The sequence below is a fragment of the Spizellomyces punctatus genome, assembly GCF_000182565.1.
Source record: "Spizellomyces punctatus DAOM BR117 chromosome Unknown supercont1.18, whole genome shotgun sequence".
Classification (NCBI taxonomy): domain Eukaryota; kingdom Fungi; phylum Chytridiomycota; class Chytridiomycetes; order Spizellomycetales; family Spizellomycetaceae; genus Spizellomyces; species Spizellomyces punctatus.
Window position 1 is genome coordinate 69,252 of NW_015971554.1, and position 19,975 is coordinate 89,226.

A 19,975-nucleotide genomic window follows, 5' to 3' on the forward strand; every position below is an offset into this window, starting at 1 on the left:
TTTAGTTATCTTTTGGGACGGTATCCTCCGTTGAGGACGTCGGTTGTCGGCGGTTGAAGCTGCTGTATTGGTGCGGCACAGTCACATAACGGTGGCTTAGACTCGCGGCTCTTCTTGTCCGAACTTTGTCTGGCATTTGTGCTTTACTGCGGCATGGATGTTGCAGAATCAGTGCATATGTAGCTTGAGAAAGTTGGCGAAAGGCAGTAGCCAGATTCTCTTGGAAAAATATTCTTTAGATGATTTTTACCAAGGATAGCCGATGCGAACGAACCATCTGCCGTTTTCCAAGGCGTGCGACACTCATGTTTTGGAAACATGGCTTTCAGAAATGGATACGGGCAAAGGTGTGAGAGACGCATAGACATAATGGCCCAAAGATGTTTGGGTGACGGAAAGGACATTCAAGTTTTGAGTGGGATGTACTGCTTGAGCTCCACATCGGTTTGAAGGATACCCTACGGTTGAGAACTGACGGAAATTAGGTCCTGGAGATATCTTACCAAGAACTCGTTCTGGTGCAAGGGGCTTACTTTGCTTACTTTGCACCGCCCACCCTGCACTATTTGATTCTTGACTGCTGTTTTATGCTTCATTCAAATTTTAGACCTGAATATCCTGCAACCCGGATCCTGCCATGACATCTGGCTCTTTTATTCAATTATCATATCCTCTACGATTCGGAGAACCTATCTCCTTTTACATGCTGGAGCTTAAACCGTGTCACAGGCCCCTAACAATAGTGTGACAACCAACAATCCAATCGTGTTTAATGATCTACAGTTACCCAGCAATAGGGTAAAGGACGAAAAAGTGCCTTTTGATATTTCAAATTTCTTAAAAGATACACGATCGCAGGCCGTGCAGGCTGATGAGCATTTCCATAGTCCGGACACGAATGAGTCACCGCAAAATGTCCAGAACGCTTAACTGTCCAGCACAACCGGTGTCCGGCGACCTCCTACCAAGTATGACCCAAAGTACAGTCCGTCGCAGCGTCTCTTCGTCTTCGCCTTGGGAAGCAACTGTAGGCTACTGTCGAGCTGTGCGCAAGGGTACTTACATCGCCGTCTCGGGCACTACATCTATCGACCAAGATACTGGGCTTGTAGCACATAAAGGTGACGCATATCTGCAGGTACGGTTCCAACGCAATAACTCTATGTCAAAGTCGTAAACCTCTGTTATGTCAGACCAAGCACATTCTGAGCCTTATCAGCCAAACTCTGAAATCCTTGGATGCATCAATAGAAGACGTTATTCGAACCCGAATGTTTGTGACAAATATCAAAGATTGGGAACAGGTTGGAAAGGCGCACGGTGAGATTTTTGGTAACATTCGACCTGCAGCAACCATGGTCGAAGTTAAGGGACTGATTGATCCAGACCTACTGGTGGAGATAGAGGTGGATGCCATTGTTGGATAGATTTCGTCACATTTCCCAAATAGAATACAGAGGATAGCCTGTAAGGATTAGCCCCTATCTCCGCTGTTGGCCGTACAAACTTGAATGGATATGGTTTCGATGTGAGCGTACTCGATGGGAGATTTAGAGCTTGTGACAAGAGAACAGCATATGGGAATACTTCTAACAAGCCCTTTGGGGATAAAATACCGTAGCTATATGAATTTTGCTTTTTATAACTGGATGCCCTTTAATTCTGCCAGTCGTCTTATACTCTCTAGCGCTGTTTTCATAATATCATCTATATACTTTGGATTCTCATCGCTTGCTAAACCAAGAGGAGCCTCATTACAGTACTCAGTCCATAGCGCATGTTCAGGAATATCTTCCAACAGTTCCACCGGGATCGCCGCTGCGGTGGCCATAGCCCAACAGCGGGCCGTGATTGTGTTCACGTACCCCCCTCCACCCAAAATAAGAAGAGGGCGAACTGTGGGACTTCGCAAGTTGCACAAGAACGATACGATCTTGCCAAAAGTTGCTGGATCCAGTTTCCATCCTTCCCCATCCTCCTTTCTGCGTCCATTTTCATCAACTTCAGGAGTATTCAGGTTGCCTGCAGCACCGTCTGCACCACCTTGGAGAACGATACATTGCGGATCATAAACTGCACAGATTGCTTGCACAATTTGCTGGAAACAGGCCAAAAAGAGGGCGCCGCGCAGCCCTCGATGGAGAGGAATATTCAGATTGTGGTATCGAGCTTTGCCGCTCCCGATGGTGGTTGATGCGCCCGTGATGGGAAAGAACACGCCGCTTCTATGGAAGGAGCACGTGTAGACCCTCGGACTGAACAGATATGCGCCCTCAACACCTATCAGACTGTCAGTAGTTGCGATCATTACATGAGGCCCAAGATTGAACTGCTCAACGAACCATCCCCGTGGTGAATATCAATATCTAGATACAGTATTCTTTGAAATCGTGTCTGCAGCTTAGACATTCCGAGAACAATATCGTTGACATAACAGAATCCTGAAGCCTGCTCTCTTTTCCAGTTTCATCAACTTTTGATGACCTGGAGGACAACGCCTAACTACGTACCTATGTGCATGGTGTCTAAAGAACAATGAACCTCGATCAATCTAGGGTTGGACTACCTGTCGGGTTTGGCCCGCGGAATAATACCTGCCACCATCCCAATGAATTGCAATATCGACGTCGCCGTCAACCAGCGCTCTGGCAGCCTCAAGTGTTCCACCAGCGACTCCGGCGACATACGAGCTCAACCCGTTGAATACTGGACAGTCACTGTCACTCAGTTAGCCATTGGTGTATGCGCATCATGCACGACTTTTGCTTACTATTGCAATCCGAATCGAGCGATGCTCTCCAAGTATTCATCAGATTCCGGATCGGCAGCTTCGGCGTTTAAGAGGAAGTCTATCGACTCCGTTGGTTGATATCGCTGTTTTGCTGGGAAAATACACCTGACTAACCAATGTACTCTTCTGTATGGAATACCATCAGATCTTCTTTACTTGCAAATGCTGGTTGTAGTATCCTGAACATCAGGGTTATCAGATGCACCTCTATATTTTGTCCTAGATCCCAGTACCTCATATGTTCGTGTAATTTATACGCCGTAACCAGTGCATGAACATAAGTAGACTAATGAATATCTCTTTCTTAACACAGCGAACATCTAGACGCACTGCAATAGAGCGTAACATCCTATACCCTCATAGTGTTGGAAGGAAGCTTATCCGCAACCTCCCTCAGCCGGGTTGAGAAAACATAGCCAACGCGACGTTTGGGTTCAGGAGACATCACACGTATTTTGCTGTCTCGCCAAAGGATTCATCCTTTTCTGGTAAACCTCGACCAGACCACCGTCGTCCTTCGAGATCTCGGTTACTCTCAATGCGATTCTCTTTTCTAATTCGCTCTTCATCTGGAGGTAATTCGCTCCTTCGCGGGTTCTTCGCACCACTTAGGCTGCGCCATATCTTAAACCCAAAAAGGACAAATGATGTCTGACGTTCAAGTCGGACTCTTTTGTCCGGCACGCCAGACCAGGACCGCCCAAAGATCCTGCCATCTGCAAGCAGCTTCTCCAAAGCAGGCGTGCCCATTTGTAGCATCCCCAAGGGTTTCCGTGCTGTGAACGGGTAGTTATCTGTTTAGTATGCCAGCGCCATTTACCGACTCGACCAACGTTAGCTGTACGCGCCAAAGTCCAAATGACCTCTCAAAGGCAACCCTTCCTTCGACGCCTCGCCGTCCTCTTCAACCAAAGTCCCATGCCGTAGTATCTTCTCCAATTGGTCCTTCCACTCCCACAGCTGATGTTAGAAAATCTTTGGGGGTGGGCTTCGATACGTTTTCAGACGGTAAGTGCGAAGTTATCGACACTACGGCGAAGGTTTGCTTCAATCTTAAGGCGCACCTCGTCTTGGTTTCATAATATTAGGATTTTCCAATATTCCAACGTCTCCACTATCCTCCCCTCTCCGAGCAACGCGTCTTGACTCGTCACCTTTGCGTGCTACAACACCGAATAGGAAGCGACCGCGTGAAGAGTCCTTCGGTTGTCGGGCTGCTGAACAAGCCGAACCTGAAGCTTATCATCTGCAAACAGGCAAAGTATGGAAAAGTCATCAACCTCTGAATATCGAGCCGCCGGTATGTGCTCTGCCGGAATCGATCCTCAGAGATCGCAAAAATCTCTTCTCGCCCGCTGCATGGTTCTCTGGTACGAGGTTTGAGAGGCGACTTCCTTTCAATACGGCCATAACTGGCAGAGAACTATTTGGATCAAAATCCGGCCGTGTTATATATCGTAAGGCCCGTGCGTATAGACCATTTTGCCTATAAACTGTTACTGACAACGCGTTTCGTGGCAGCTTCGTTGAGAAAATATGTTTCAAAATTCGTTAGCACTGAGCATGACATTTACAGAATTGTCTCTGAAGACGAGACATATATACCTCCGTTTACCTGTAGTTTCTGCAATGGTAAGCCGAACCATGGTCGCACCGAGCGTTAGCATCAACTCAAACGGACCTCCACATGCAGTCGCAAATGGCGGCAAATACTTAGCAATTGCGGACGAAGACGGTACAATTGGTATTGTCGACACTAGGCACGACGCAGTGTGGGAGAAAGGTGGGCTTTCATGCAAAGGAGTCATTAGTTGATTGTAGCTGATAGTTATCTCATTTGCAGAAAATCCTCGAACGCAATGGTTGGCGCACCAAAATGCCATATTCGATCTCTGCTGGACATCCGACGATCAATACTTGGTACATGAATGTGCTTGCAGTATGGGAATATGGCGGGGGCACTAATTTGAACGCCGTAGGTTACCGCAGCAGGCGATCAGACAGCGCGTTTGTGGGATGTTGAAAGGCAGGCATGTGTCTGTGTATTCCAAGGGCACAATTGTAGCATCAAATCAGTTGCTCACAATGCGCGGAGCCCCAGTAAGTATTTATCATTTCGCAATCAAATATGTATGACCTAATAACGTAACGCCTGGTGAAGGTATATTTGCGACCGCCGCACGAGACGGAAAAATCATGACCTGGGACACTCGATGTAGCGGATTTTCTGACTCTACAGGTGAATGTCATTGTCACTTTTTTGTCTCCGGACCCTCACATGCAATGGCGGTAATCTAAAATGGATACTGTCGACAGAAACGTACCATCGGCCAACAGACACGATCAGACATGCGCATGCGCTGGTTAATTCCGGCGCCGGGCAGATGAACAAGAAGTCCCGCCGCGCTAACTCTTTACCGGTGAGTTCGTAATCACTCATGCTTGAAAACGACAAGACTTAACAAATTGTGGGTCAGGCCAATCAATCTCAAAGCGTAACTACGGTACGATTTTGGAATAATACGGATAATATGCTAATATCGTCTGGTGCCGCGGATGGGTACGTATCGTATGTATGCCCTGATACAGAGAGTACCTGTTTGCTGATAGAAACATCGAATCGAAGTTTGCTCAAAGTGTGGGACTTGCGAAATCACGGCTCACACACGCGGCGCGAGTTTCCGTCCCCTTATGCGACGTCATCCGTGATTGAAGGGAAAAAACGTCTGCATGGTAGGATAGCATCTCCATTTCGTTCAAAAACACAGACATAAAACAAACGACTGGGGCTTGCAGGTTTCTCTTCGTTTACCTTGGACTCACGAGGAAGCAGGTTATATGCTGCCTGCACAGACAACAAGTTCGTTTCCATTGTACACATTAACATTTGGATGTCTCGGCGCATCTGACCTCATGATCGCAGCATATACGAGTTCAATCCAAACAATCTCAACACGCCCATTCACAGCTTCTCTGCCTCTACCTATCGATGCGACTCCTTCTACATCAAGACTACCGTATCACCCGATGACCGATTCCTAGCCAGTGGATCGTCCGATTATGGATTGTATATATGGGAACTTGATGCGCCGGAGAAGCCACCTTTGGTCCTACGAGCGCATAGAGGGGAGGTGACGGGTGTTTCTTGGTCTAAGCATGAGCTGGAGGAGGTATGAGAATTTCCGTTGTTTACAGATGAGCTGGCCTTCATGCGTTTCCCCCCAGCTTGCGTCTTGTTCGGACGATGCAAGTGTGCGCCTGTGGAAAATCGACAACGATTACAGGGAGGAAGAACAAGAGGTTGCGTATCGGGATTTGAGAGGACATGCAGAGGAGGGCGAATTGAAGGTTGAGAAACGTTTGCGTAAGTGTGACCGTTGCGATATTGGGTGATCAATCTTGGCTCAACCCGAGCATGCTGAATCACTCTTTTATGCCAGATGTGTCCCGTCCCAGAAAATCAACTTCGATCGCACGACGTGACGAAAACACCGAAAACGATCCTCCAGAACTTGACCATACCTCGCGTGGCGATAATGGACCACCGGTCGGCTGTGTGACACCACAGTCGCGTGGACGGACCAGCGTTCGACGTCAGACAAGGGGGAACAACAGTCGTGGGGCATCTGTCTCCCGACGGAGCACTGGAAGAAGTATAACGGATTACTTTTCTAGTCCACTCCCCGGTGGTAGCGGGAGTGGATGAGTGATTGTTTGTGCAAAATAGATGTAATATATTAGATGCTACCAGTGAGAATATCAAATGCAATGGGTCGGTCAAGGATCACAATGTACAATTTTTCAGCAAAAGTAACCTGAATGCTCCATCTATCCTTGACAGATACAAGCAGGTATTCAATGCATTTACAGAATTTACAGAAATCTTGTCCTCACATGTACTATCAAATGTTCAATCATAAACAGCAGATTGGGTACCCGGGAACATGTATATTCCACATGTAGTCTGCCATCAGTGGGGGGGTACAAATTCCAAAAGGTCTCCAACATTTATCGTATCATCTCCCTCCAATACCCTTCGCACGTCCTCTAGCCACCACCGAACAACCGCCTGGTCCCTTAGCTCATCCCCCAAAAGCCATCCCTCCTCATCCGTGCTCCCCATATCCCGCTCTCTGACTCTACGCCAAGTCTCTATCCAATTATCTCGCATTAAAGACAGATTGAGCACTCGCTTTCGTTCAGCAGTTTCACCACTTATTGTGCCAAACCGTGAATATAGTAATCTGACAGTCTCTGAGGCAGTACCAACATCTGCGGGGGGATCTGGGGCTACTATGCCGCCTGCTGGTGGGTAGTCGATGCTGAAGCGTTTGAGCCGGGTGCAACCGACACAGAGGTGAAGGAATGGGACAACGTCTTCGGAGCGGAGGACTTTGGGACAAAAGGATACGTCGAATTCGGCGAGGTTTTTGGCGTAGCGAGCTAAACTTGTGAGACATTGAACTGTGGGACTTGCGCAGCGGGATATATCAAAGAATTCCAGGTATGGGCATCGAGATGCAAGTTCTGTTACACACATATCATCGATGCGTGTTCGACCCGCGTCCAAATAGGAAAGGTTTGGACAGCTTCGTGCGACGGCAACGATAAAGTCATTTGCAAGACGGCTGTTGCTGGAAATGATAAGCTTATTGAGGTTGACGAATGTGACAGTGTTGATGTCCATGCCCATTGGGGCGGGTGGCCACACTAGAACACTAAGAGATCGGAGCTCCCGACCCTCTTCGCTAACCGTTTGCAGCATCTGATGTGCGCGATCTGGCGCAAGGGGAACTCCACGCAAGCGCAGTCTCCGGAGGCGACTACTTCGCTGCATCAAAAGACGGAGATCAGTGCAAAACGTACGGAGGCTTTCCTCGTCGTTGGGTTGTGCCCCCTCTTCCATAGGTAAGTCAAGCCATAGATCCATCAGTTGATTATTGTGCTCTGCAATAGTGCCAAGTAATTGGTCGTGAAGGGAGGGTATATAGAGAGCGAGACTTTGCAGGCGAGGGGCACGCTGTTTACACATAACATGAGTGAAAGCTAATATATTACATTTACTCGACGCAAATACGTACCTTTAAGAAATATCTCAATCCCGAAGCAGTACACCCCATGCACTTTGTCAGATGAAAATCTGTGATAACATTCCCAAACCGTTCGGCGAGCGCTGCGCATTGCGAGTCCAAGACTGCAACGCCTGCCAACTTCAGCCATAGTGATGTGGATGGTGGCGTTACACGGATCAGCCGTTCGAGAAATGCTGTGGCGGTTGCTTGCAATGGAATAGTCGCTTCCTCCACTCGTAGTGTCAACCCAAGATCCTTAACTTTTGGAAAGCATTTTATGATCCCCGGAACGAGCTGTGAGGTAGATCAGACTCGTGAGAAACTTGTGAAAGTTTTGACCATCTAAACGCATCGCCGCAGCTGTTACCTCTACGATGCGCGAGAACTCCTCCACAACCCTCCGTGATACGAATTCATTGTTTTTCAAGTGTAGCTGTATGGCCACGGCACGAGGAAACGATGCATAATCGTGGCTCGTGTTTGGCATGGACAATGTTCGCCAAAGGCGATCCAATGAACGAACAATGAGCCCGAGGGGAAAATTGCTATGGGCGAATCTGAGCACTTGGGCTTGAACACGACGCACTTCCAGCTACGTACCTTCTTGGTGCTATTCGCTCCCATAGTACTGGTAGAGCGCATGCGGCCCATTCCTTGTTTACTAATGCGTTATTCAGAAATTGTCTTCTCGAGTTGGTGTACGCAAAGCGAAGAACATGTGTGAGAATTTCTGGTGGAAGTCGTAACGCTCGTCTTTTTCTTCGTTTTCTGCTGGGTTGCCCTTCCAAATCGTCACCAGACTCATATGCACTTGGGTTATTATCCGAGTCAAAGTGCGATATTTCCATGAGACTCGAGGAGGACTCATCGTCTCCATCCCCTTGAATGTCCATCGTCCAACTAGACATTGCAGCGGGTGGAGTTTCGGGCGGGAGTGGATATGGACCTGATGGCTCCATGTTGCACGATGCCAGCAGAGCGGACGAATGATGCGGCACTGGCAGTGTGAAAAAGAGCACCGTTTGCTCAAGGTAAAAAGTCGACAGCGTTTCTGGAGCGCCTGCCAATTATAGATCACAATTTGGCATCAAAGTAATGAATCAGCACACGTGACCGATTAATTTCCCAAATTGCATGAATATAAACAAAGGGCATGTCCTTGGTTTTTATGGATAAACATTAATGCATTGATCGCAAAAGTTATAAACATTGATGCATTCATGGCAATGATGGATTATTCTCTGCTGTCGTTACAAGCTGTGCAACTGGCGATTGTTGTCGCTTTGGAAGGGAGTGGATTTTGATGCCTAACCGTGCTGTCTCGTTTCGGAATGGCCTCAAATGGAGGAAATGAAATGGAGGTTGAGAACAGCCATCTGAATTCTGCAAGGTCTTAAAGTACCTCCTTGCACATGCACGCATTTTGAGGGTCTAGATGAAAAAGTTGTACGGATCTGTGCGAGACAGATTGTTAGATGAAATCGAGCACACAGAGGGATATATAGACTGGAAGAGATGGGCAAACGTTTTTGTTGAATCGGCCCGTAGAATTTATAGAAATGTACGAGTGCTACCCGTAGAATCAAATGTGCGAGATTTGATAGCGTTTTTGCGACCGTTGTACTGCGCTTCTGGATATTTTAAAGGCACATCTCATTCACTCAAGTCAGTTAGTCGGCTGATCTCTGACAGATATTGCCAGTGGATCATTGTCAACAAGCACTTGAACGTCTACTTTTCACTGTCGAAAGATGCACTCCATTGCTATTGTTTTTCGGGGAAGCATTCCACGCTGTTGGCATGAACTTGGTCATTTTTGGTTCGACAATTGGTTCCAACCTGGGAATCATCACTGGCCTGCATGCAAGGGTAACGTACCATCCAACTCTGCGAACGTACACGCATCTGCGCATTGGACAGGCCTGTTACGCCGACACAGACGACAGTAACGCTGCCAAGTCAACAAAAGGAAATTGGGGATTCAGTTTGGGTAGTCTGTGATATGTGCTATTGAAGGCAGTACCTGCTCTGCGGAACTCATGGCACCGCAAGGCCCGAGAAAAGTCAACCACTTATTTGCTCTGCCTGGGAACACACTTCTATGCCACCCCTAGGCTCTCTCAAACGCAAGCGGTCGTACTTGCCGCCCGAAATCCTCGACCGAATATTTACTCTCCTACAAAGATCGTCGTCAAACACCTTTCGCCATAGCGATGAGGAGATGCTTGTCAGCCGTAAGAGTCTTCATGCATGCTGCCTTGTATGTCACGCGTGGTACTTTTCTGCGGCTGCTACGCTGTGGAACCATCCTACCTTTCCGAACCTCGACAGTTTTGTCAAATTCGTTGCGACATGTCACCGCATTGGACTCGATAGACGAAAGAAGATGGGACAACGTAATGATGGGATCGGCGAGACAAATGTGGTACATAGAGGCAGTGAAACCGTATGGATTGCAAGATGGGGGATCGAAAACCTGCGATCCTTACATCTGAATGAAAACGCCTTTTTACCAGTGTTTTGTACCCACAAGCATTTGGCATTGATTGCGGATGCAAGACCTGAACTTCATCATTTGTCGTTGGCAAATTGTCATGCGCTGAATGACGCCGCTCTTTCGCAAATTGTTTGTTCAGTAGCTCCATCGCTGAGGACGCTCGATCTGACCAACTGTTGGCAAGTCCGCGATATTGGAGTTCAGATGGTTGCCCAATTCTGCGGGCCATGGAAAACGCTGCAGAAGCTAGTGTTGAGAAACTTGGGCTTGGTATCTAATCTCGGGCTGGCTGCCATCGGCGAGCATTTAGCGCCATTTTTGAGAGTTCTCGACGTGAGCAATTGTCGTAGTATAAGTGACTCTGGAATGGCGAATTTCCTGGGGAAGACTTTGGTTGAAGAGGTTGAAACTGGACGAGTCTCAGGAAGGCGTGTTCGGAGACTGGGGCGATCTCGCGGCAAGCTCCTGGAACTGCGGTTTTGTGGGTGTAGACGGTTTACTCGAATAGGGTTCAACGCTGTTTTGGCCAAAGCGTTGAAGAACAACCCCGATTTACATACACTCGAGTTCTCAACGCCAGTTCCTCCAAAGGTGAGTCATGCTTGAGTATTATCTTCTTTGCAGGCCCGCAGGCTCATCGGTTGTGTGCCTAGGGATCACCCAATTATACCTTCCACAGTTTCCCCATACAATGCTTCAAAACGTTAACTAGCCTCCACATTCATCGTGCAGAATATCTGGATGACGAGCGCATTCGCTCATTAGCAGACAATTGCGGACCCCTGTTAAAGGAGTTCTCTTTGATCAACGGCATTTACGTTAGCGAGGTCGCGCTCAAGTACCTGCTGACGCACTGCGTCCGATTAACGCATCTATCTCTCAAAAAAACACACCTGGTAACGGACGCGGTGGTGGAGCATTTGACGAAATGCTCATGTATGCCGCATTTGAGTTTTCTGGATCTATCTGGCTGTAAGTGGGTGACGGACAGAGCAGCGGAAGCTTTGGCGAAATCCGCGGAAGAGAAGCCGTCTGCTGCCGATGAGAATACCAACCCCTTTAAAAGGGCGATTTATTCTTCCACCCGAACGCCTCGGGCAGCATCCTTGACTCATCTCATCGTGGTGGATTGTCCACAGCTGACCCTTCGCGGTCTACTGACAACGATTCGCGGATGTTATCCACCAGCGGGCTTGCTAGAGGAAGTTCATGTTACAGGCGCCAACAACAACATGGAGTTGGACGTGATGACCGACATTGGCCCCGGCGGGAGTGTGAGCGAAGCGACTTTGTTTGAGATGGTTCCACAACGTGTCGGGGTGAATGCCGTACGGCAAAAGGAACCGAGATGGGTGGAGATTATCAAGGGCCAACGCTTAAGTTTTCTAGCTGGCTGTGGCGAATGCGAAATAAACGTGTGAAGACGTGCAGTGGATGAGATGTGGAGGTGATTGTATAAAATTTGGGTAACTTTCCTGCTGCCACTGCGCAGAGGACGAATGACTGTAAATGACGGGTATTTAATGGGTATCTCTTGATGTTTGACAATATCTGCTTCCCAGTTTGAAAGCACAGACCACTTTTTTTTCTCAAGCCGGTATCTATTTAATCTTTGTCAGAGGTACGGAGAGTGATGAAATGGGGGTGTCCACAAGCACACCGCCATGGAAGGAAGCGCAAAAAAAGACAGCACATGTTTCAAACGAGCCTACCAGGATTCGAACCTGGAATCTCCTGATCCGTAGTCAGGCGCCTTATCCATTGGGCCATAGGCCCCGTTGAAAAACTAGGATGCGGATTAAATTCTCATAGTTACTGCGCCGCTTAGTATTCTCTGCGCCATACTAAGCGCATCGTTGGTAGCAACAAGCAACGGGCATCGTCCTTGTTTCGCCTGCCACTCCATCGTTCTGAACGACGACCATTTACCAGGCATGGGTTTCCTCGAAAAGTTTATGGCCCGTCACTTTGGGGGCATCCCCAAGTCCTTCAGGGATTTGGAGTGGATTATCCGAGTGGTGAGTAGTTTACTTGCGTGGGGCTCAGTCTCTCGTAGTAGAAGGGCATCGTACCTGTCCTGTTGATTGCTGGCTAAACTCGCATTCCTTGTTGGTTTCAGAGACCCGATCTTCCCCCAATCATGTGCAAGGTCAGTACAGGACCATGAGGGATTTATGTTGAGGTCATCACTCTAACAAGACTTCCCTACAGGCCGACGAGTACCGTACTACCAGCCCTGGGTAACTCTAGCAGGTTTACCTACACCTTGCTCAATCACGTTAACAATATTCGTTTATTAGCTCTCAACCGACATACAATCCTGCTACTGAGGAAAAGATTTCCAAAAACTATTATTTCACCCGCGACACGAGACGTCAATACCCTCAGACAGTTGTGTACAAGGCTGAGGAATTTCAAGGGCTTTTGCCTGGTGGTGTAGAGGCCAAGAGGTGCGCTGCTTTGTCTTACGAGATGTGCCCATCCAGTTGCACTATTGTCATAATGTAGTTGGCAACTAAACTTCCACGTCATCACTTCAGTCTTCCCCTTGACACAACGACCCCACACGCTGTTAAAGGCACTCCAGCCTCCTCGGAAGCCGCATATACTCCCCAGAATCTTCCACCAATCATCAACAAAAAATACCATTGGAAACCGTCCATGCCACACCTCAAGCCCAACGAAGTGAACCCGCAGCTCTGCATTCGCGGCGCCACGTAGAAGTACATGCTGATGGGAAAGTAGGGCCATCTGCCTTCATAGAATTTGTACACTGGGTGGATGTATCTATAGCTGACTGTTAAATGGAAAGCACATTGGTAGCGAGAACACGGACGTGCCTCATTTGACCTACCCTTGTCATATTTGCTCCTTGTCCTAATGGAACCGTAGATCAGCAGAGCGAATATCGTAATCTACCGACCATTCGTATTTTGTTGCACATAACCTCAAAATACAACTTGGCAATCTAATTAAACCAATCCACTCAAAGAATTATTTTACAAAAGTAACTCATTGCTCACTGCCTCCGATCACGACCTCCGAGGACCTTTTGCCGTGAGTTTCCCGAACTTTTAAAGCCATAAAGCCAGCCACGATACTAGATATCGCTCCAATTCTAAGGACCCACCCTACAGAATCATACGGGTCTACTTCAATATCCCCTCCTAGTCTCCTTCCGTCTCCCCCATGTTGTTTGGCTATGTATCCAATGATGGCAAAAACGACGCTGCAGAGAAAGGTTGAAAGGAACTGGGGAAGGACAATGTAGATATTGTGAATACCCAACACCATGCCAGCGTCCAAGTGATGGCTGCTGCACGACGGTGCGTTGCTATCCGGAAGAAGTCCTTCATTTTGAGACATAGTGGCGTCATCACGTACAATCCGCGCTATGTCGTCATCTTCGGGTATACCATCATACCCTTCATCATCTTCAGGTACGCCGGCGTACCTGGCTACCCTTTCTCGCGCAACGCTCGGGGTCGGTGTTACAATGTCGCCGTTTTCCGCGTAGTAGTTGATGCATTCTCCGAGAAGAGTGAAGGGTACCCATTGCATCGTACCTATGAGTAAAAAGAAAAGAAAAGCGCAGTAGTGGTTCGTTCGAGCAAGAACAAACGAGCGCCGAATGGTGATGAACCACCAGGTAAGCAAGGGTGATTCAGAAGCAAAAACGAAAAACAATGGACGATCCACGCTCTTTCACGGCACGACACGTCAACGTGAGTCGAGCAACGTCTCGATTTTGTGCTTCCCTCAGTCGCCATCATTACCATGAGAACAAGAAAAGGAACTGGCAATACCCACCCCATGATATACCAACTGCGGCAATGATGGCAGTTGCTGGTTTCAAGGTGTCGATGAATCCAGTAGAGAACATCAATCCCGCAAATAACCATATGCTTATTGCCCAAACAGCGGGCAAGCTGAGGAGTCGTAGCAAGTAATTACGGCAAGTTCCACATCGTGAAGCATTGCCCTCTTCTTCGTCCCGAGTGTCATCGTCTCCACCGCCTCGAACCGTAATCAACGGTAACAGAAATCCGGTCACAAGAGACACAATCGCAAACAAGAGCATAGCAAAGGAACCAGCACGCGTGCCTTCCATGTCGCCGTCATCGTCAAAACCGCCAATGTGACTTTTGATGGCCTTCTCGCCTACCCACGTGGTGCTAAGGAAAAGAAAACGATATCAGCTCAGCCTCATGGGCGGTAATCCGTTTGCTAAACCACGATTACCTGTAGAACAGGAAAGGAAAAACGCCCAGCCACGCAAAAAATTGCACATTGCAGATGCTCTGTAATGGAGCAGGCAGTGACCTTAAAGCTTGGAATATGTCTAATAGCGGTCTATACCAAGCTCGTGCCTTCTGTACCGGATCGGGTACATATCGCTTCTCTTTGATGAACCAGCAGGTCAGACCCAGCGAGGTGGAGAACCACAGTCCCGCCAACCAGCATAGAACTTTCATCTGGGTGTCTCCCAGGAATGGGAAGTACACAGGAAGGTCCAGAAACCCCATAAAGTATCCAATGACATTCCCGACGCCAATCATTCGACCTCCCCAGGCGTTGGCAGACTCTTGTTGCCAGATCGGCGCGACGTCTACGATAAGTGAGCGACAACTGGCCTGGACAGCATTGATGGAAAAGTCCAAGAAGTAGAAGCCAGTGACTGCTACAATAATCGTTGCCGCCTGTATCTGCAAGGATACTCACGTTAGCAAGTATCATTGGCTCTACTGCAATAGACTCAAATGCCAACCGAGCTCATCTTATCAGGAGAGGTCCCCCAAATTAAATGCGCAATCTCGCGAGAATAAGCAATCATTCCAATGGACATGAGTACCAACAAGCCGCCGCCTACAAAAGCATAAGCAAACCTGACGACGAACGATCAATTTGATGCGCTAGTCACTAACCTAACATGAAAGGCCTTCTTCGTCCCAAGCGGAGGGTACATTTATCACTATACACTCCAACAATAGGCTGAATCAACAAACCGGATAAAGGTCCAGCCAACCAAACAAGGGCGGTCAAAGCTTTTGGCAGATTGAGAGAAGTAAGGTACGGTGTCCCATATGCCAACTCTACCGTCCCTATTTCAGCAATACCAAATGATGAGCTTACTTCAATTGAAGACTAAGAACAAGTCGCCCAAACTCACATGTGAACTGCACTCCAGTCAAACATATTGTCAACAAAATCATACCGCCTAACCCCAGCTCTTCTTTTTGTCTTATCTTGGAGACCACCACCTCATCCTCCCAATCCTCGTCCTGCTCCTCCTCGGGATGAACAGCTATGGTAGCGGCAGAGTCACCCATTTGGCGCAATTCGACAACCGTCGGTGGACGAGGACTTGGAAAAGGGGGGAGAACGCCAGCTGGCGCCGTCTTGGGCACGAATAATCAGGTGAACGAGAGAGTACTCTTTGCTCTGCCTCAGTACGACGGAGTTTCGTGTCTTTCAGCGTTGGGGAACTTGTCCAAATTGGAAGCAAAATCAGGTTGTTTTCCTGGGCAAAAGGGCTGCGTCGAACGACGACGAGCCTCCTGTGACGTGTTGTGTCATATAACCATTTTGGGCGTGGCTTAGACCTTAACTCCGCAAGCTTCAACAAAAGACTTACCTTGGGGGCCTTTTTCAAGGGTTTTCTAGGCTTTGTTTTTTTCCGCAATATGCGACATGCCTTTGTTTTGATGAATATATCCAGTCGATGCATTTTCGACAGTCTTAATAAGAGGGTATTGTCTCTGATCTAGCAAGCATATCCAACGGGCCGGTTTTGACTACGTAATGAAGTTTTAGTTTGCATTGTAAAATCCCCGACAACTTCTAGATCCCTCCTACATTTAGCACGTAAACCATCGCTCTTGCTTCTCAGTTTCTGATCTTAGTTGAAAACCCGACCATGTCATCTATCAACGAAACAAGTTCGTCTGTGCCCGTTCGTGTTCTCGAGACAACCTCGGGAGCTCCCGAGTCGCCTAGAGAATTTAGCCCCATCAGTGCGGAAACGATTGTCGATCGCATCCGTCGCGCAAATGAGGAGATTGTTCCTGCCCATAGTCACACGCTTGCAAGTTTGAGAGTGCAGCAGAGCAAAGAGGCACTGCTAGGTGGAGATCAGGAAGAAGGTGGTGGGGAGGCTGGAGCCACGCGCACTCCGACCATTCGCAGAATGGGCAGTAGGGTTCGGCAGAACAGCACCAAAGGAGCGGTCAGTCCTGGTGACGTTTTGAAGACCTTGCCAAAGCCCAATCCGGCTGGAGGTAGGTGGTGTAATTTTAGCTCCATCAACAAACAGTACATGGATTCTTATAGAATTTTTCGCTTTATAGACATCCATCATGCAAAGATGACCAAATTTCTGTCAGGCTTTCGTCGCTTTCACAAACGTTTCTTTGCCAACAATAACTCACTCTTTGAGAATCTTCAACATGGACAAGCTCCCAAAACACTTCTCATTGGTTGCTGCGATTCTCGTTGTGATCCGGCTATCATTACAGATTGTGACCCCGGAGATCTGTTCGTCATTCGGAACGTCGCCAACTTGATACCTCCGTATTCCCCGAACGACGATCAAACCCTCCATGGAACGTCCGCTGCAATGGAATTTGCGGTAAAAGGACTCAAAGTGGAAAATATCATCGTGATGGGGCATACCCAGTGCGGAGGAATTTCCGCACTCTTGAAGGGTCATGTAGCTGGTTACGAGTTCATCGAGTCATGGATGAAGATAGCTCAGCAAGCAAAGGAAACGGCACTAAAGAACTTTGCTAATATGGACCACGAAGTGCAGGCCCGAGCGTGTGAACATGCGTCCATCTTGTGCTCCTTGGAAAATCTTGTCACATATCCTTGGATTCGGGACAGATTGGCCACCGGCGAAATCAGTATCAATGGATGGTACTTTGATTTTAAAAGTGGTGATCTGTTAGCCTACAATCCGGAGACCAATGCCTTCGAGAGCTTGGTATTGTCGGAGACTCCTGCAACGGAGGAAAATCCATTTGAGAACCTTCCTAGTGGGAAAGTCGAGGCGGAAGAGATCAAAGAGCCTCGTTCAGCTCCAATCCGTGATGCTGGGGTTGCTGCTCAGTAACACCGAATAGTATCGTACGAGTATAGCACATAGTATACAAATTCAATAAAATCATGTCTACTTGACCATTACACAGGCTGACACTAACCGCTATGACTAAATACCACGTTACTACAAATACAATCGCATTAGTTTGCCAGAGTGATCAAAAAAAAAAAACCAGAAACACAACTAGAAATATGGGGACTGAGTCAGATAATCAATTCCTGTGCTGATGAGGTCGGAGGTCGGAGGTTAGGCTTAAACCATCTAAAACTTGGTGGATAGGTAAATCTCTCGTTCTTCGGCTGACATATTCTTTAAAAAGGAAAATAGCAATTGAAGGATTTGCGCCAAAACACAGTGAAAAATACCATGACACACCTTGAGCTTCTGTTCCTCTTCGAACTTGCGCATTGCTTCCGCTCTCTTCTTCGAAGCTTCTTCTCGAAGACGTTCTTCCTCCTTTATCTTCTCCTCTTCAGCTTGCTTTCTCGCCTGTTCGAGCGCTTGAACACGCTCAGCTGCAGCCTTTGCCTTTTCGAATGCCTCCTGTTCCGCCTGTGCAAGCTCTCGTGCTCTCTCTTCTTCTGCCAACTTGATCGCCTTCTGGCGCTCTTCATCGGCAATGCTGCTACGTTGAGCCTTTTCGAATGCCTCTTGTTCCGCTTTCTGTAGCGCTGCTAGACGATCAGCTTCGGCTCGTTGACGCGCTTCAATACGGCTTTGCTCGAGATCAGTAAGACTTGCTTTCCGGTTCAGTGGGAGTTTCTGAAACACCTCGGTTTCGATTGGCGACGGTGACTCTACGACGTTCTCAGCACGGCGCTTTTCTAATTCTGCAATTTTGGACACGTCGAGGATGATGCTAGAGACCGGCCTGTTTTCAGAAACTTGGGTACCGAATTGTGACCGCCTTCTTTCTAATTTCTCGAGCTTCTCCAAATTTGCCCCTGGCGTAGCGGCAAACTGAGTATTTACAAGACCGCTTCTCATTTCAGTTCTCTTGCGTTCCAGCTCTTCAAACTTTGATAAGTTCGCTCTCTCTAATATCGGGGAGACCGGAACAGGGCCACCGCTTGACACTCTCATTTCCGCACGACGCCGCTCCAGTTCTTCGATTTTTGACAGGTTTGCGAGCCCTACCTCAGAGGCAACCGGTTCCTCAGTGGCTGCTTTCGACAGAAGCTCACCTCGCTTTCGTTCCAGCTCCTCAAGTTTCGACAGATTTGCCGTGTCGAAAACTGGAATAGCTGGAGGGTTATGGGCTGCACTCGTTTGTAGCTCCATTCTCTGGCGTTCCAGTTCCCTCAATTTCTCCGAATCGACGACGGGAGTGGGAACGATGGAATTTCCCTCCCCCAATCGTGCTCGAAGTCTTTCACGTTCTTGTTCAAGTTCTTCAAACTTTGGTAGTAGCGAGGAACGCTCTGTATCTATATCCTCCTTAATTGTCGCCATATTTACGCGAAGCTCCTCACGTTCGCGTTCTAACTTGGTCAGATTGTCCAGATTTGCGACTTTGGCCAGGCTTTGAATGTCAATAGTGGCCTGGAGAGCCGCCCGGTCAATTTCGAGGCGTTCTGAAAATGATCTAACGGCGTTGGAGACAATTCAATACTTCGTTGAGCTTGCGCGAAAGGCATGTATTATATACATACTTGGGATCATGAGATTTCGTTGACCCATCGTTGGCAGCTGTAGAATCAACTACTGCTTTTGAGTCAAGGCTTGGCGATTCCGTATCATCGAGGATATTTTCAGATGAGGTAAGTGCTTCCGGATTCATATCCACATTCTTTGCGGGGCTGTGCATTTCAAATATGAATTCGGCGAACAGTTGGCGAGAAGAGTAAAAATTGATTCGAGCACCTTTCATTCGACTGAGATTCGTCTGCAGACAGTTCCAGCGTGGTTGATACATCCGTCTCCAAGCACTCGACATCGGCGTCAACAGGCTCCATGAGAATTTCGTGGTTCCTTTACAGACCAAGTAAGTCTTCGATGTCAACTCTCCTAGGTCGCGTTCACCACTATACGAACCCCGCCGTGCCTATCGCCGGAATAATATCCGGTTCCGCCGCCCTATACAGTCGTCAATCACTCCGCAGGGAATAACAGTTATTACACGTGCGACATACACGGCCACTTGAGCTTCATTCTGATCGTCGAAATTATGTCCTTTGAGATGCTCTTCCGCTATCGGGTCCCCATGATCGTTCCTAATATTCAGGATCGCGCAATCAGTCAACTACTAAAAACCGAAGGGCATTGAAAATAATATACGGACAGTCTCTTGGATTCGACGGAATCCGCGGATTTGGGTTGCTGACTTGCGCGTCGCGAGCGGCGAAATAAGGTAAGGGCAATGAACGTCGCCGCGATGACCGTGCCAATGGCTGAGGACACCGGCAAGTCGACGCCCAAATGGTGCATACTGTCCTGTTTCTGTTTCGCCTTGTCGGGATTTTCAAAAAATATGAGGAATTTTAGAACACAACGCCAGCGGGCAGTCCAACATCAAG

At 48.1% G+C, this 19,975-nt stretch overlaps 9 protein-coding genes and 1 non-coding gene across 10 annotated transcripts; 5 read left to right on the forward strand and 5 right to left on the reverse strand.

The window, feature by feature from the left end:
• The first annotated feature begins 807 nt into the window (after positions 1–807).
• SPPG_07859 (uncharacterized protein) lies at positions 808–1,681 on the forward strand. Its single transcript, XM_016756009.1, has 2 exons — positions 808–1,138; positions 1,194–1,681. The coding sequence occupies exons 1-2, from the start codon at positions 872–874 to the stop codon at positions 1,425–1,427; spliced, it is 501 nt and encodes a 166-aa protein (XP_016604686.1). The 5' UTR covers positions 808–871; the 3' UTR covers positions 1,428–1,681.
• SPPG_07860 (uncharacterized protein) lies at positions 1,602–3,374 on the reverse strand. The gene is made up of 6 exons (XM_016756010.1): positions 2,906–3,374; positions 2,771–2,849; positions 2,595–2,717; positions 2,511–2,525; positions 2,343–2,455; positions 1,602–2,280 (listed from the first exon to the last, which is right to left on the reverse strand). The coding sequence occupies exons 1-6, from the start codon at positions 3,027–3,029 to the stop codon at positions 1,640–1,642; spliced, it is 1,095 nt and encodes a 364-aa protein (XP_016604687.1). The 5' UTR covers positions 3,030–3,374; the 3' UTR covers positions 1,602–1,639.
• Positions 3,375–3,487: 113 nt separating this feature from the next.
• Positions 3,488–6,596, forward strand: SPPG_07861 (uncharacterized protein). The gene is made up of 14 exons (XM_016756011.1): positions 3,488–3,799; positions 3,880–4,248; positions 4,313–4,423; positions 4,485–4,574; positions 4,635–4,711; positions 4,771–4,891; positions 4,953–5,030; positions 5,108–5,211; positions 5,269–5,351; positions 5,418–5,524; positions 5,588–5,651; positions 5,715–5,961; positions 6,017–6,155; positions 6,232–6,596. The coding sequence occupies exons 1-14, from the start codon at positions 3,595–3,597 to the stop codon at positions 6,495–6,497; spliced, it is 2,061 nt and encodes a 686-aa protein (XP_016604688.1). The 5' UTR covers positions 3,488–3,594; the 3' UTR covers positions 6,498–6,596.
• On the reverse strand, positions 6,569–8,925 carry SPPG_07862 (uncharacterized protein). The gene is made up of 4 exons (XM_016756012.1): positions 8,464–8,925; positions 8,231–8,408; positions 7,873–8,157; positions 6,569–7,811 (listed from the first exon to the last, which is right to left on the reverse strand). Exons 1-4 carry the CDS (start codon positions 8,820–8,822, stop codon positions 6,762–6,764), a joined length of 1,872 nt encoding a protein of 623 aa, XP_016604689.1. The 5' UTR covers positions 8,823–8,925; the 3' UTR covers positions 6,569–6,761.
• Positions 8,926–9,744: 819 nt separating this feature from the next.
• SPPG_07863 (uncharacterized protein) lies at positions 9,745–11,935 on the forward strand. The gene is made up of 2 exons (XM_016756013.1): positions 9,745–10,951; positions 11,014–11,935. Exons 1-2 carry the CDS (start codon positions 9,965–9,967, stop codon positions 11,779–11,781), a joined length of 1,755 nt encoding a protein of 584 aa, XP_016604690.1. The 5' UTR covers positions 9,745–9,964; the 3' UTR covers positions 11,782–11,935.
• Positions 11,936–12,063: 128 nt separating this feature from the next.
• Positions 12,064–12,136, reverse strand: SPPG_10185. Its single transcript has one exon. It is a non-coding gene; the product is annotated as a tRNA-Arg (tRNA).
• A 98-nt stretch (positions 12,137–12,234) lies between these two features.
• On the forward strand, positions 12,235–13,339 carry SPPG_07864 (uncharacterized protein). The gene is made up of 5 exons (XM_016756014.1): positions 12,235–12,378; positions 12,480–12,509; positions 12,572–12,600; positions 12,661–12,810; positions 12,901–13,339. The coding sequence occupies exons 1-5, from the start codon at positions 12,295–12,297 to the stop codon at positions 13,079–13,081; spliced, it is 474 nt and encodes a 157-aa protein (XP_016604691.1). The 5' UTR covers positions 12,235–12,294; the 3' UTR covers positions 13,082–13,339.
• Positions 13,269–15,883, reverse strand: SPPG_07865 (uncharacterized protein). Its single transcript, XM_016756015.1, has 6 exons — positions 15,531–15,883; positions 15,286–15,462; positions 15,129–15,226; positions 14,603–15,066; positions 14,171–14,535; positions 13,269–13,926 (listed from the first exon to the last, which is right to left on the reverse strand). Exons 1-6 carry the CDS (start codon positions 15,688–15,690, stop codon positions 13,373–13,375), a joined length of 1,818 nt encoding a protein of 605 aa, XP_016604692.1. The 5' UTR covers positions 15,691–15,883; the 3' UTR covers positions 13,269–13,372.
• Positions 15,884–16,021: 138 nt separating this feature from the next.
• Positions 16,022–17,613, forward strand: SPPG_07866 (uncharacterized protein). The gene is made up of 3 exons (XM_016756016.1): positions 16,022–16,110; positions 16,169–16,638; positions 16,708–17,613. The coding sequence occupies exons 2-3, from the start codon at positions 16,278–16,280 to the stop codon at positions 17,469–17,471; spliced, it is 1,125 nt and encodes a 374-aa protein (XP_016604693.1). The 5' UTR covers positions 16,022–16,110; positions 16,169–16,277; the 3' UTR covers positions 17,472–17,613.
• On the reverse strand, positions 17,459–19,941 carry SPPG_07867 (uncharacterized protein). Its single transcript, XM_016756017.1, has 7 exons — positions 19,741–19,941; positions 19,592–19,672; positions 19,494–19,535; positions 19,323–19,430; positions 19,112–19,258; positions 17,835–19,044; positions 17,459–17,768 (listed from the first exon to the last, which is right to left on the reverse strand). Exons 1-7 carry the CDS (start codon positions 19,884–19,886, stop codon positions 17,721–17,723), a joined length of 1,782 nt encoding a protein of 593 aa, XP_016604694.1. The 5' UTR covers positions 19,887–19,941; the 3' UTR covers positions 17,459–17,720.
• Between the last annotated feature and the right edge of the window lie 34 nt (positions 19,942–19,975).